The 14,638-nt window shown below is 49.3% G+C and overlaps 1 protein-coding gene across 3 annotated transcripts in view; it reads left to right on the forward strand.

Annotated features, from left to right (window-relative positions):
* Window positions 1–14,638, forward strand: part of PRKCA (protein kinase C alpha) — a 395,118-nt gene that overhangs the window by 343,526 nt on the left and 36,954 nt on the right. For all 3 annotated transcript variants that reach the window (XM_049114584.1, XM_025436489.2, XM_049114585.1), the window contains 2 exons: window positions 1,333–1,395; window positions 2,324–2,462. In XM_049114584.1, the coding sequence (XP_048970541.1) occupies window positions 1,333–1,395; window positions 2,324–2,462 (202 nt within the window). The remainder of the gene's footprint in view (window positions 1–1,332; window positions 1,396–2,323; window positions 2,463–14,638) is intronic.

Here is a 14,638-nt window from a genome sequence, read left to right on the forward strand (position 1 = left end):
TAGCAAGCTTAAAATATGCAAAGAGGGATTTTTTTTTTCATTCTCAGATTTCTTTATTAATCAAATACACAAATGCCAATCAGATTTTTGTTGAAGGGGATTTTTTTTCCTAAGTTTTTAAAAATTTATTTATTCATGAGGAACACAGAGGCAGAGACACAGGCAGAGGGAGAAGCAGGCTCCCTGCCGGGAGCCTGATGTGAGACTTGATCCCAGGACCCCAGGATCACACCCTGAGCTAAAGGCAGATGCTCAACCACTGAGCACCCCTCCATTTCTATTTTTATTTTTCAGTCTTCAGAAATGCCTTTTTCCCCTGTCTTACTCTGTTAGTTATAAAGCATTAGAATGCTCGGGTTGTAAAGCCCAGCTTGATGGAGCTGCAAAGAGCAAGTAGCCGAATAGCCACCTTGTTCTGAGGTAACATCAAGGTGTCTCATCCAGCGCCCTTTGGTTGTATTTGTGTTGCTAGAAAATGTTTATTTTAAAAATACAGAAAAGCACGAAAATAACGCAAAAGTTGCCTTTAATCCTCTCTTCCTTCCACCACCCCTTCCCTGTCTTGCCAGCCTTCAGGGGTGCCCCCTGCCCAGTTAGAGTTTGGTCCTTATCACCAAAGGTTGCCCTCTGCCTGTGTAGACATTGTGCCGATTTTAAACCTCCCAGGTGTGATGTTTGCACAGACACAGCCTTGTGGCTCCTCAGACTTCAGAGATTCCTAAATGCTATGCAAATTTTAAAACCTCTTTCAGCATTTACTCTGAGTTTATTATGAATTATTTAAAAGGGTAAACTCAAGTATGAATCATGGTGTGTGTCCCATTTATCCCAGCACTTGGGGCGGGGACGGGTGGGGGGGGTGAGTACAGCAGCTACAGAGTGCATCACACACTCTACTTTGTCTTCTAGGGAATCACTGCATCTTTACACACTAACGCATTCTGTCCATGAATAGGGAAATGCACATTTTCTCCACCCTTCCCCAGTCCTGACACAGAAGAGTCTAGCAGCCACTTTTTAAAAGATTGCATTAGGAACTTCTTATAAGCAGTAAATTAACTGTCTACTGGCTTCAAACAAGAAGTGCTTGTTTCTGGACAGGTAATAAGCCTGTCTCTTTGACATATTAGCTGTAGAATTCCTTGGGGAGGTGAGAGTGATAAAATGGCAGAGGGAAGGATGAAGGGTTTGTCACATGTAGGGTGATGTTGATCTCTGATAGTCGCGGGATCTTACATTTTTTTTGCCTCACTGATGCCCAAACTGGAAGGTACAAAATGTTCAGAAATCCACAGAGCAAGCCAGAGACCTGATGAGCATTTTCTTTTGCAGATTTTATGCGGCAGAGATTTCCATTGGATTGTTCTTTCTTCATAAAAGAGGAATCATTTACAGGTGCGTATGGAAGCTCTGCTGCCAGCAGTGCAGCTGAGAGTCTTCCTGGACCTCTGGTCCTCCGTGTGCACATATAATTCTGTGATGGGGACCTAAGACAGACTTGATAACCCTCGAGGTCACAGAGACCTGCTGGGACCCACCTTTGCCTACAGCCTCCAGGCAAATCAGAGCTATTTTCTGATCTCTAGACCTCAAAAGATGTTGCATCTTATTTCTGCTTCCCACAAGAAAACATGGCTTTTCTCTCCACTGACAGCTCCTTCCTCTGCCTTTTTTTTTTTTTTTTTTTTTTTGAATGGAGATCAGGGAGCAATGGAAACCGAATTTTTGTTCTAGATGCTCAGCAGGAGAAAAATATGGGGTGTAGGGGATAAGCAGAGGAAAAACTGTTGAGTTAAATTCTTCAGGTGGTGAGCAACAGCACAAGTCTGATGCCAAAAAAAGGAGAATGTCTTCTAGTATTCGTCGAAGAGTACAAGGACGTATGGCACTAGGGCAGAATGCAATAGCCACACGTGCGTGAGCCCATGAGGTAGTTCTGAACCTGTGATTGGGCAAACCTGGTTGTAGGCCAGGCCCTCTGTATGGGACAATAGCAAATCAAATGAGTGGGATCTGCCCAGGCCTGCTAAATTGGAATCTGGTGATTCACATGCTCAGCCAAGGTCAGTGATCGCTAGTCCAACCATTTAATCATTTATTCGGTGTGCATTTATTAAGTACCTACTGTATTCTAGGCACTACAGTAGGCTCTGGAGATGTAAAAAAACAAAACCCAGTAATCCCTGGTCCCCACTCTCCCAGGACTCATAGTTAATACACCATTGCAATGGCAGCTAGTCACATAGCCTTCTGTCTCACTAGCTCTGGAGCAGACTGTGTGATGTCATGGGATGGACTCTGATGCTCTCCTGCTTCCTTGCAGGGATCTGAAGTTAGACAATGTCATGCTGGATTCGGAAGGGCATATCAAGATTGCTGATTTTGGGATGTGCAAAGAACACATGATGGATGGAGTCACAACCAGGACCTTCTGCGGGACTCCAGATTACATTGCCCCGGAGGTAGGGCCCCCCGATTCTCCTTGTTTTCTAGACCAGACCTTTCAAATCACACATACAACCTCCTCATTGGGGTATGGAATCATTAGTGAATAACTAAGTCGTGACCACAAAATGGGCTAAACTAAGCTAAATAAAGCAAAATAGAAAACAAGTGTGAGAGCTCACTGCATAGTACGGTATGTCTTATTTCACGGAACTTTGTTATGTGTAAGCTGCTTGTATGGTGGAATGTGTTTCTTACACAGTCATGGTCAAAACAATTTAAGCTATACTGTCAGGCAGAGAAAGTAGAGATCTTGGTTGTAAAAATGCTCCGCATGGGAAAACTGGATCAAAAGGTGATTCCAATGATGACTTTATAGTAAAATTACAGTGATTAGTGCCCTACCTCACCCATTGAGTGGGTCATGGTGTTTAATCTAGACAGAACATTTCAGTGTGGTTATAAACAGTGTGGTTCCAAGATGTGTGATTACAGCAGTGGCCATACTGCTTAATCTTTGTTATGACACATTCTTTTTTTTTTTTTTAAGCTTTGTTTATTTATATGAGAGAGTTTATATGAGAGAGATATATTTATCATATTTATATGAGAGAGTGAGTGAGCAAGCAGTGGGGAGAGGCAGAGAGAGAGAGACTCTCAAGCAGACTCCACGTAGAGCCCAACGCGGGGCTCGATCCCACGACCCTGAGGTCATGACCTGAGCCAAAATCAAGAGGTGGATACCTAACTGACTGAACCCCCAGGAGCCCTTGTTGTGACACATTCTGAGTAATTTTCGTCCTATTGTGAACCTTCCAACATGCCAATGACCAGGTCGGTTATAACCCTGGATCACTGTGTAGCCAACTTCCCATTCACACACAGCCCAGTGGAAGAAACGGTTTCTTCCCAGCTGAGTTCCATCATGGTAGAAGGTAACAGATGCAAAGTTAGCCCAACCTTCCCTCTTCGGGAGAGCTCTCGTGTCAGCTGTTGGCAGCTTGTGTGGTGTTTTTTTTTTGTTTTTTTTGTTTTTTGTTTTTTTTTTTTGTGGTGTTTTTTTCACCTGTTGTTCGATTCTTCACAGGCTGTGGGAACTCAGTAAGTTACTTGGCCTCTGCCTCCCTGTTTCTGCAGTGGCAAGTTAGAGATAAGCATAGCCTCCTTGTAGAATTCCTATGAGGACAGAAATGCCAAATAAAGTGTTTTTGCACCTAGTAGACCCTCTGTGGTAGCCAGAGTTCCAAAAGGGAAGCTGAATTTCTTTTTTCCAGCATGAAGAGCTTCCTTGTTTTGTTTGTCGTATGCCCAGTGTGGAAACACAGACTTCAAACACTTACTTAGAAACTTAAATTCTCAGTGACATAGCCAAAGGTGACATGTTATCTTGATACATAACTTCATGGGGCTTGCCCTCCAAAGAACTCACACATCACTGTCTCCAGGCATAATGGGAGCTTAAATAGTCCTATTTCTCAAACAGGAAGAATAAGGTGATCATACAGTACCAGTACAACTTCCTGATGCAGTATTTATTCTGACACCTTCTACAGGCTAACATGTATTAAACAGGCTGTGATTATGAGCTGTGCGTGCTCCATTTAACACCCACCAGATGCTATAAAAATGTGACAGGGAAGGCAGTGTTTTTAGGAATAAAGGTGGTTTGAACTTCATCTCCATTAAGACCCAGCCTCTGCGATCAAACTAATAGCCTTCTGTGCTCAGTAACACTTCAACCATCTGACATCACCAGGGAGATGGCATTCCACGTAGATGAAATGTTCCAAATAATTGACATTTGTTGTCTTTTTTTCCCTCCTAACCTGTATCAGGTTCCTGTTGCCACTACAACAAATCACTATGCACTTAGTGGATTAAAACAGTACAAATTTATTATCATATGGCTCTGGGGCTCAGAAGTCCAAAATCCATTTCACTGGGTCAAAGACAAGTTGTCGGCAGGGCTACACTCCCACCAGAAGCTCTGGGGGAGTCCCACTGCCTTGCCCTTTCTAGCCTTTGCGTGGCCACAGTCCATGGTGTCACGTCTTACCATCTCCGTCTTTGGTGACCCCAGCCTTACAGCCTCCCTCTCATAGGACCATCGTGATTACAGGGGCCCCACCCATATAACCCAGGCTCATCCCTTTGTCCCAGAATCCTTAATCACATCTGCAGGGATCCCTGGGTGGCGCAGCAGTTTGGCGCCTGCCTTTGGCCCAGGGCACGATCCTGGAGACTCAGGATCGAATCCCACGTCGGGCTCCCTGCGTGGAGCCTGCTTCTCCCTCTGCCTGTGTCTCTGCCTCTCTCTCCCTCTCTCTGTATGACTATCATAAATAAATAAATAAATAAATAAATAAATAAATAAATAAATAAATAAAATTAAAAAATTAAAAAATTAAAAAATAAAAAAATAAATCACATCTGCAGAGTGCCTTTTACCAAATAAAATTACCAATATACACAGATTCCCAGACTAGAATGCACAAACCTCTGGGGACATCCTACCACGCTCAAGATGGTGTCCCATCTAACTATATTTGATAAACTCCCACCTCCTTCCTCTAAGGACACTGAAACATACTTCTAATGTATCTTGGCAACTTTGGGGCATTTTTTTTTTAACTTGTACTGGTTTGTATGTTTATTTACTTGTGTGCAACTTGATCACACACGGGTAGACTTGCTTCTACAACAGCATAATCCAGAAAGAGTATAGTTCATCCCTCCTCCTGGCCTTTTATAGTCACACCCACCTCTCCCCATCACCCCTCTTGTCCCCATCCTTCCCCTCCCCCACCAACCAACCACTCACCTCTTTTCCATCCTATAACTTTGTCATTTCAAGAATAGCATATGACAGAGTCATACAGTATATAACCTTTTGAGATTGGCTTTCTCATCTGGGCACTTTCTAGAACTGTAGTCATCATATTTGTGCTTCTACCCCCTGGGTGGGTTACTGAAACATCCTTTGCCTCAGTTTCTTCCCCTATAAAGTGGGGATGATAATGTCTCCTTCATGAAGTTACTGCATGTAGTTTGGAGGATCATCTGGCACCAGGCACGTTGGTCCTGCCATGGTTATTATTCACTTGACCCATTTGCCACATTGCATTGTGGGCCTCTTGCAGTCTTCTACTACAACCCTCCCTCAAATAGTCCCCACAGCATGATTCAGAAGAGGTGCCCACAGCAGTTAGGTAATGGTCTAAGGCCACATTGCTGAGAAGTGCCAGGACCAGGCTTCACTGCCAGGCCACCTGCAGACCCGTGGACTGCCCACTGCACAGAACCCCTGCTCAGATCCTAAGTGACTCACATGTTCAGAGAACGTGCCGTACACTTAGTGTGCCAAACAGGGTGCCACTGGGACAGCATCTACAACAGGGCCCTGCCCTTGACATAGTTTACAGTGTGGAAGACATGACATGCAAACAGAAACCGAAATCCCTGTTAGATTCTGGTTGACTTTCATTGTAAAATAAGCTGCACCACTTTGGGAGCTCAATCAGTAATTCACATTGTTTTACCTGAAACAATAATCTCAGTTCAAGTGGTTTCACCTTTTGTTGGCATTTCCCCATACGGATCCAGGAATATGGCATATTTGACCATGGGAATAATTGCTGTGAAGAGGAAGCCCATCTAGGTTCAAAGTTTCTAAATTTGCTCAGGGGTTAATATAATCCTGTCCTCTGTGTAAATCTTTCTGTCAGGCAGAGGCAAAAATAATTATCCTAGCTGGCATTTTCCTTAATAGGCAAAGCAGAGACTTAAATATTTATGGCTGTTTGTTTAAACCCCTTGAAATGGATTAATATTGTGGCATCTCCTTAATCAGTGAAGATGAGCTAAAGCAGAAAATGTCACTTAACAGATGGGACTTTTGGAGTTGAGTTGGATACCCACAAGGGGGACACTAATCAGAAGAGAAGTCCTGGATCTGACCTTACAGGTCCTCTTTGCTTTGACATAGAAAGAATTCTTAGCGGTCGGTGTAAGTCCCTGGGAGGGACAAACAGAAGCTTCATCTGAGTTTAATCCCCCAACAGAACGTGATTTGGGGCATGTGGAGTCCACCTCCTGGCAGCTAAGAATCAGGGTCTGAATATTTGCATTGCCCACTTTTTCCCGGGAGAAGAAGAACAGCAGCAGGGGATGGGTTTACTCCTGGCTGGTGCACCTCTGAGTACCTCCTGCTGCGGTGGGAGCAAAGTCGTTTGAAAATGTGCCACAAAGAATCCTTGCTATGGCAGGGAGCATGTCAGACCACACCAAAGGATAGGACCCATGATGGAGAGACTGCCCCTGCACAAAGCCCCCGGGGCACATCTGGTTTGTCACATTTTATACATGAGCAGAGGTTGAGTGACTCACCCACGGTCACACAGCTGGTAACAGGTAGAGGTGGGATTTGGGCCTGAGATATTCTAACCCTAGAGCAAATACATGTATTCTTGGCACCTATTGCCCCATCTTCAGAGGGAAGAGAACACTCCCTAAGCAAACAAGCAGTTCACAGTGGGTGCTGAGATGTTATACAGCATGTGTGACATCTTTTAGGAGAAGATGGATACTCATCCATCTCCACTGTATCTGGGACCTGAGTCACAAGCATCAATACCACAGTCAATGACTCGGGACTGTATTCCCACTGGTACTACTGCGCACACCACTTAAAATCCCCGGGCGAACCACTAACACCCAAGTCCCTCTCCCACACATGGTAGCAATCAGCCAGGTAGTCAGAGCACCTACTAAGTGCCTGGCAGGCCTGACATGAGAACAGAGCCCAGCAGGGACCTGTGAGGAGGCCCGGGACTGGGAGCAGTTTGAAATAGGCTGCTGCCACCCAGGAGAGACATAGATTGAGAGATGTGGATGAGATAGTAGAACAACACGCTGCAACACGGCTGAGGGAACAGTCTGTGGGCACATGTGCTGTCCCCACAGTCAGCTGACCATAAGCAGATGTGCAGACTCCTGTGGGTGGGGGGAGCTGGATGGGTTCAGAGAGCCGGAGACCCATCCTAGGGGGCCAGTGGCTTCCATTCCTATGGGAAGGCCAGCCAAGCCCAGTCTTGCCTATTACCACCACCAAAGTTCAAAGTTGGGTCTAATATATATTAAGAGGAAGTGTACATTCTTGGTAAGATTGAACTACTGGGCCATGAGCTGTGACCTTTTCTGGAGGGGGCCAAGGGTCACATCTGGGGGGAGCCATATTTTAGGAATGGGAGGAAGAAGAGAAGACCAAGGGGTATCGAGAGAGGTAGAAGAACTAGGGAGCCATAGAATGTTGGATATCAAGGAAGGTGAGTGCTCGTGAACTCAGAGATGGCCGAGAACCGTGGAGGTCAAGGAGCTGCGGGTAGGTGTTGGGGGTGGGAGGGGGGATCTGGCCACGGGGAACCAGCCATCCCTAAGAGCATGTGGTAACGATGCAGCAGAAGCTGCATGGCATGGAGTTGAGTGTGAGCGTCAGCAGCCAGGCAGGAACCATGTCTTAAGAAACAGATGGTAAATGGATGGGGGAAGGTGGACGGGCACTCCTAGGGAAGCAGGATGAAGGAAGCACCAGTAAGGCTGGGAGAACCTGAATGTGTTTCTAGGCCAAAGGGAAAATGCTCAGAGAGAGGGAAAGAGAAGATACCGGAAAGAGAGGGAGAGACAGGGGATACCACGGGCAAGGAGGAACGGGATAGGGAAGCAGGAGGAAGGAGGGAACCTGAAACCATCCTCACCGGCTGGCTTGCATTTTCCACAGGCAGGCCCAGAAGGACAGGGCAGGGTCTGTGGGTGGGCGGTGTGCTGCTCCGCTTGGTGGGGACAGCCAGCGACCCACAGCCATACAGTGACTCCCCAGCAGACACAGGGCTCCCCGGCAGGGGCATAGGGCTCTGGGCAGGGCCCATCGGGGGAGGCCAGACCCCTGCCTCAGGCTCCTGGGAGTGACTGAGCAAGCAGTAGGAGCAGGTAAGCAAGGCCGGAGGTGGGGGGAGGTTGGCGCTGAGTGTCTGTCAGAATAGGGGAACTGAGGAGCTGGTCCTAAAGAGCATTGAGGTGCCATAAGGGGAGGGGAGAAGGAGAAGGGGAGGGGAGTGACAGAGGGCAGGACATTGCCGCAAGGGCTGCGGAGGGGGTTCACTTCTGAGTTAGGCATCTTGGAGAAGCTGGGGTCCTCACAGTGGCCTGAGACCCTTTGCTGTCTGCCCCCCAATTCCCCTCGCTAACCTCATCTCTCGCCTCGCCCTCCACCCCTCACCCCTGTCCGTCCAGACCCCCTGCACTGGCTTCTTTACCTCCCCAGTTTGTCAGCCTGCCATCCTCAGGGCTTTTGCTCTTCTCATTCCTCTCTACCTGAGATACCCTTCCCCGGCAGTGGAGCCCCCTACCTGCGCCTCAGTTCCAGTGTCACCTCCAGAAAGCCATTTTTCCTGGTGACCCTGTTCAAACCTACAGACCCCCAACCCCACCACCACCCACTCCTGACCCCCCCGCCTGCTCTCCTTCCACGGTGCTCCTCACCCTCTGAAAGAGCATGTCATCCTGAGCTCACAGGTGTATTTATCTAGCCCCCTCGGCCCCCCACACAGAATCTTTGTCTTCTGCCCACCACAGAGCCCCCAGCCCAGGGCTGGAGCAGAGCCGGGCGGGCGGAGGGGACCCCGGAGGAACAGGTGCAGCGAGCCACGTTCGTGGAGCGGCTGTGGAGGGAGGGGGCTGGCAGCAGAGCAGAGCTGAAGGCCGGAAATCGAGAGGTCAGGAACTCCATGGCAGGGATGGGACAGATGATCCCCAAGGCTGCCATCAGGGCGAGGCCAGTGGCACGAGGGGACGGCCACCTGCCTCACGCCACCGACCCACAGGAGCTGGCGTGCTGGGGGACCCGAGTGTCTGAAGTTGTGGGACATCAACCTGGGTTCCCCCCCACCTACAGCCCAAAGTGCCGGAATATTGACACCCCCGGAGACGTTTCCTGGCCTCTGGTTGTAGAGAAGGATGGAGAATAAAAGAGGATCCGAAAGTTAAATGAGAAAAGAATGGACGAGGCGCAGGCAGCCAGGCAGTAAATTAGCCCTCGCGCAACTGAGAGGAAGGGGAAGACGGGCGGGGAGCGGCCAGTCGGCACCTGCCGGGGCTCCTCGGGATCAGCACCTCTGGGTCCCCCCGGCCCCCCACCAGCCGGCGCCTGCCGAGCGGAGAGCACTTGATTAGAGAAGAGCGTAAGCCGAAGGTGGCTCGCTTCCTTTCAGAGGCCCGTCCCTCTGTGTGGGGTCCCGGTCCCATGCCTCTGGCTTTGCAAGAGAAAATGAAGCCGCTGCCTTTCCTGCTAGAAATGTTTAAAGAGCCAAGGCCCCACTTCCCCTTGGCTTCTCCCAGATCTTTTCTAGGAATTCCGCTGGTCACGTTACTCCTCCGTGTCATGATCGGCCCCAGCTCTTAGTTCGCTGGGCCTTGGGTTTTATCAGCGTCGCCCTGTTCTCTGGAGCATCCCCCCCCCCCCCCCCCCCCCCCCCCCCCCCCCGCCCAGGACGCTGTGGCCAGTGCGGCACCTGGGAGCCCGTCCTGCTTCCTGACTTCCCTCCAGCCCGTTCTCCGGAGCTAACCAGCCCCCTGTGGGTGGGTTAATCATTGGGTCAGCGCTGCGGAGCTGGCGTCGGGGGCTCTGGGTTCCAGATGACACACCCAGGGTGCAGAGATTGGTCCTTTTTCTCACAGCCCCAGTTCAGGGCAGATATGGGCTTTGAACCCACAGCCGGTCCACATCTCGCTGCAGTGGCTGCTATCCCAAGGAGAAGGGGGGACAGCAGATGTCACTCGGGTATACCCCAAGAGCGCCTCACCCCCTATCTGCCACCGAGCCCCCTCCTGCCACCATCCCTGGTTTGCAGAGCCCCGCGAACACTGAACATTTCCTCCTGGCGTGCTGTGGCTACACTTGGCCTTATGTTCGGGGATTTGTTTAAATCCTGTAAAAATGGGTCAGATTTCAGGAACCTTACTTCACCTTTTACTGGGGAGTATATCTTGAGAGCGATGACCAGCACTTGGTCTTTTCCTAGCAGGTACTACGTGCCTGTATCTGTCATCTCGTTGAAACCTCACAGTAGTCCTCTGAGGTGGGTGGCGTTATCCCAGGTCTATAGACAAAGGCAGAGGAGCCATGGAGAAGACAGGGGACCTGTCCAAGGCTTACAGCAAGCGGCAGGACAGGGCCCCTAAGCCCCAAAGTATGGGTCTGCTGCCCTCATGTCATCAGCAGCCAGGACCCCCTGCTCAGGCTATCACTTACTGTCCTGCTACCAAACACATCTGGAAAGACCACCAGGCTACAAGAGCTCCCAGTTCTGGAAAATCTTGTATTCCAGCTAATAAAACTCCCACGGGCACAAGCTCTGTTCCTAACCCCTAGGTCATGCCTTCACTGCACATACGTAGTCATTTTGTTCACATGCACAGTGGACGTTTGGAATAGCTCCCTGTTTGGCAGAAGGGGCCTGAGCTGAGGAGGATCCCACGTGGGCGCCGTGCTGTGGATCTTGTCTGCTTCCCCGGAACCAACCACCCACACCCACCAGCCTGAGAGTGACCAGTGACCAGGGTGCAGTGACTGAGTCCGAGAACCACTAGAAGGGGGACTAGTGGGCAGATGACGGTGCATCACATGATTCTGTGTGGATCCCATCTCCCTCTCTGTTGACCTCATGTGTGCTTAATGTCCACCCCTGAGGGAAGCTTCCTATTTGATTTCCACTAGCTTTTTCTTCATCATTGCGTAGTGAACTCTGGCTGTAGTTCTGTTCCTTTAGGAGCCTGGGGTGACATCCATTAAATGGGGGTAGTCACAGTACCACCTCAAAGCATGGCTTTGAGGATGAGGTGAGTTTTGCCCTGGCTGCCTCCGAGGAGGCACTCCGTACCTGTTTGTCACTTGCTTCAGTTATGTGTTGCTCTGAAACTGCCCCCACACTTAATGGGTTAAAACAATACCCGTGTTAATGCTACGATTCCGTGGGGCAGGACTCGGCAGGGCTTGGCACTGGCTGCCATGGCTCTGCTGTGCTGCAGCATCCAAGATGGCCTTGGGCGGTTGGCTGTTGGCCAAGGCCCCAGGGGTTCTCCTCTGTGTGGTCTGTCTTTCCATGGGGTCTTTCACCACTCAGTGGTTTATGCAGCTTCTCAGCACAGTGGCTGCCTCCCAAGAGGGCAAACACGGAAGCCATAAGTCCCCTTCAGCTTCACCTGGAGTTTAACTGGGTCCCTTCTACCACATTCTGTAGGTCAAAGCAAGTCCCAGAGCCAGCCCAGATTCTAAGGGAGGTGATAGAAATGCTATATAGTGGTGGGAAGAGTGGCCTAGTCACCCCAAAGGAGGGCACACAGGATGGGAGGGGCCCCTGAGGCCAGTTTCAGAGGCAGCTGGTTTGGGAACTCTATGTTGGTCAGTGGATGGCTCCTCAACACGGCACCCCAAAAAGGGCAAATCTCAAAGGTGCCGAGGACCCAGACAAGAGGGGATCCTGCCCTGTGTTTTAGACCTGGGATCAGCAGACTCCTTCTGCTAAGGGCTAGAGAGTAAATATTTAAGGGTTGAGCTAATTTAAATTTTAGATTTTAACCAAGGACAAAATCAAGCAACTGTTTTTGCCAAAAGGCTGATAGTCTTTTTTACATTTTTTTCATTTTATATTTATTTGCTCACAAGCAGGTCGAACACAAATAGGAGACAGGTTGGATTTGGCCTGCAGGTTGTAGTATCCTGCTCCCAACTTTAGAGGGTTCTCTCCTGGCCCTCTGCCAGCCTTAGCTCACAGCCTTATAGGGTGAGAGCAACAAAGTCCCCGGGGCCTGAGAATTTCCTTCCATGACCTACATTGGCCTCTCCCTAAGATCCATTCTTGCTAGGGACACCACCCTGACTCCTGTATCCAATGGAGGGGGCAGTGGTGGTGGCTGTTCGCAGGGCATAGTAGGGCAGAGCTTGGACGGTCAGGCCGGGGCACAAAGGGTCTTCTTCATAGGTATGATAAAGGATTAAGAAGAAAAGTGGAAAGTGCCAAGTCTCCCAATACTGGAGTGGAATGTAGGGAGTCTAGGAACTCTACAGTCAACATGCCCCTCCAGGTTGTTGAGCGGTATTACAGACTGACTTATGTCCCCATCAAATTCATGTTGCTCCCTAACCACCCCCAACCTAATGAATGCATGTAGTGATATAAAGCCTTTAAGGAAGTTATTATAGGATTAAATGAAGTCATTGGAGTGGGGCCCTGATCTGAAAAGAAGGGTGTCCTATAGACCAAGAGACACCAGGAGTGCACCCTCACGGAGAAAAGCCTGGGTCAGACCCATGGAGAAGGAGCCTGGCTGTAGCCAAGAAGAGAGTCCTGGTCAGAAACCAGCCCTGCTGACAGGTGCCTTGCTCTTGGACTTCTAGCCTCTGGGCCTATGGGAACAAGATTGGATATGGTTTAAGCCACTCAGTCTGTGGAATTCTGTTCTGGCCACATGAGCTGACTTGTATGGGAAGGTTAAGGTAGTAGGAGAGAACGTTTAACAGTTCACTAGCTTGATCTATAATGTGTATTTAGACATCTGGTATTTGGGCCGGTCTCTGTTGTTCCAATGCCCTCTGCCCCCCCCCCCCCCCCCCGCTCCAAATGTTAGAGATGGACTCGTCCTAAACCCATATGGAGTCCTACATTTAGGCTAGGCAAATTATGTTGTAAACCAAGACACATTTTATATATTCACGATCAATATCATCATTTCTCTCACCAAGCAGAACAGGAAGGAGGAGTGAAAGGTCTCAAGGTCAGAGGCAGTCTCTCAGATGTCCTTGGCCAGCTCCCACTGACACGGTGGCACCAAGTTGAGTCCTGGCTCTGCTGCGTTCCCACTGTGCATTACTGCACTGGTGCTTGCTTGTGCCTCGGCTTCCCCAGTGGTAAACAGAAGTGGTGCCCTGCACAATGCAGCCAAGGACTGCTACTGAGGGGTAGCTTGGATTCACATTTGACCTCTGCTCCTGTTAGTATCACAGTGTATCTTGCTGTTGAGGAGGTTCTTGGAAACATAAGGGTGGGAGGAGAGTGTCTAAAAAGGTGTTTGATTTCTTCAGCGTAACAAGGGATGATAAAAGTCGTGCTAAAGAGGTTGGGTAGCCAAGTCAAATTAGGAGGCCACTGCCCCAGCCCCATTTTATTGTCACCGCCCTGATTTCTTCCGTGACCGACCCATGTTACCCAGGAGCTAGAAAGAAATTAGCCCAAGCCGGAGATTAGCTCTTCCTTGGCAGGATCACAGGGACTGGAAATGGGAACACTTGCCCACATGTGACTCAGTGATCATGCCTGCTCCGAGGGTCACGGAAGATCATGTCCCACTGCTCCACAGCGCACATCCCAGAGTCAGAGAAACGCCAGGGGCAGGGGCAGCTTTCTGCAGCCTGGAAAGGCGGGCACTTCATTCAGAATTTGATTTGCGGCTCCCTCGGAATGCGCCCAGCCACTTTCAAACACAGTGTGGCGGTTTCTTACAAAGTTAAACATAGTCTTTACCATACGATCCAGCAGCCAAGCAAGCTCCTGAGCGTTTGCCCAAATGAATCAAAAACTTATGTCCATTAAAAAAACCTGCACATGGATGTGTAGAGCAGCTTTATTCATAATTGCCCAAACTTGGAAGCAACCAAGGTGTCCTTCAGCAGGTGAATGGCCAAATAAACCGTAATACAGCCACAAAATGGAATGCTATTCAACATTAAAAAGAAATGAGCTGCCAAACCATGAAAAGACCTGGAGGAGCTCTAAGTGCATATTGCTAAGTGAGAGAAGCCAATCAGAAAAGGCAGCAACGCTGTGTGATTCTGCCCAGAGCACATCCTAGAAAACAGCAGAATGTATGGAGATCATAAAAAAGATTAGTGGTTGCCATGGGTTAGTGGAGAGGGAGGGATAACCAGGAGGGATAACTGGGCAGACCAGGGGATGTTGGGGGCAGTGAAATTCTGTACAATACCACAGTGGTCAACGCGTGTCACGGTACATTTTCAAAAACCCACAGAAGGTACACCAGCAAGAGTGAACCCTGTGACATAAGCTCTGGATGATAAGGAGGCAGCAGTGTAGTTTATCAGTTGTAACAAACCTACCACTCTGGTGAGAGATGTCCCATAGTG

This window comes from Canis lupus, chromosome 9, assembly GCF_003254725.2.
Source record: "Canis lupus dingo isolate Sandy chromosome 9, ASM325472v2, whole genome shotgun sequence".
NCBI lineage: Eukaryota > Metazoa > Chordata > Mammalia > Carnivora > Canidae > Canis > Canis lupus.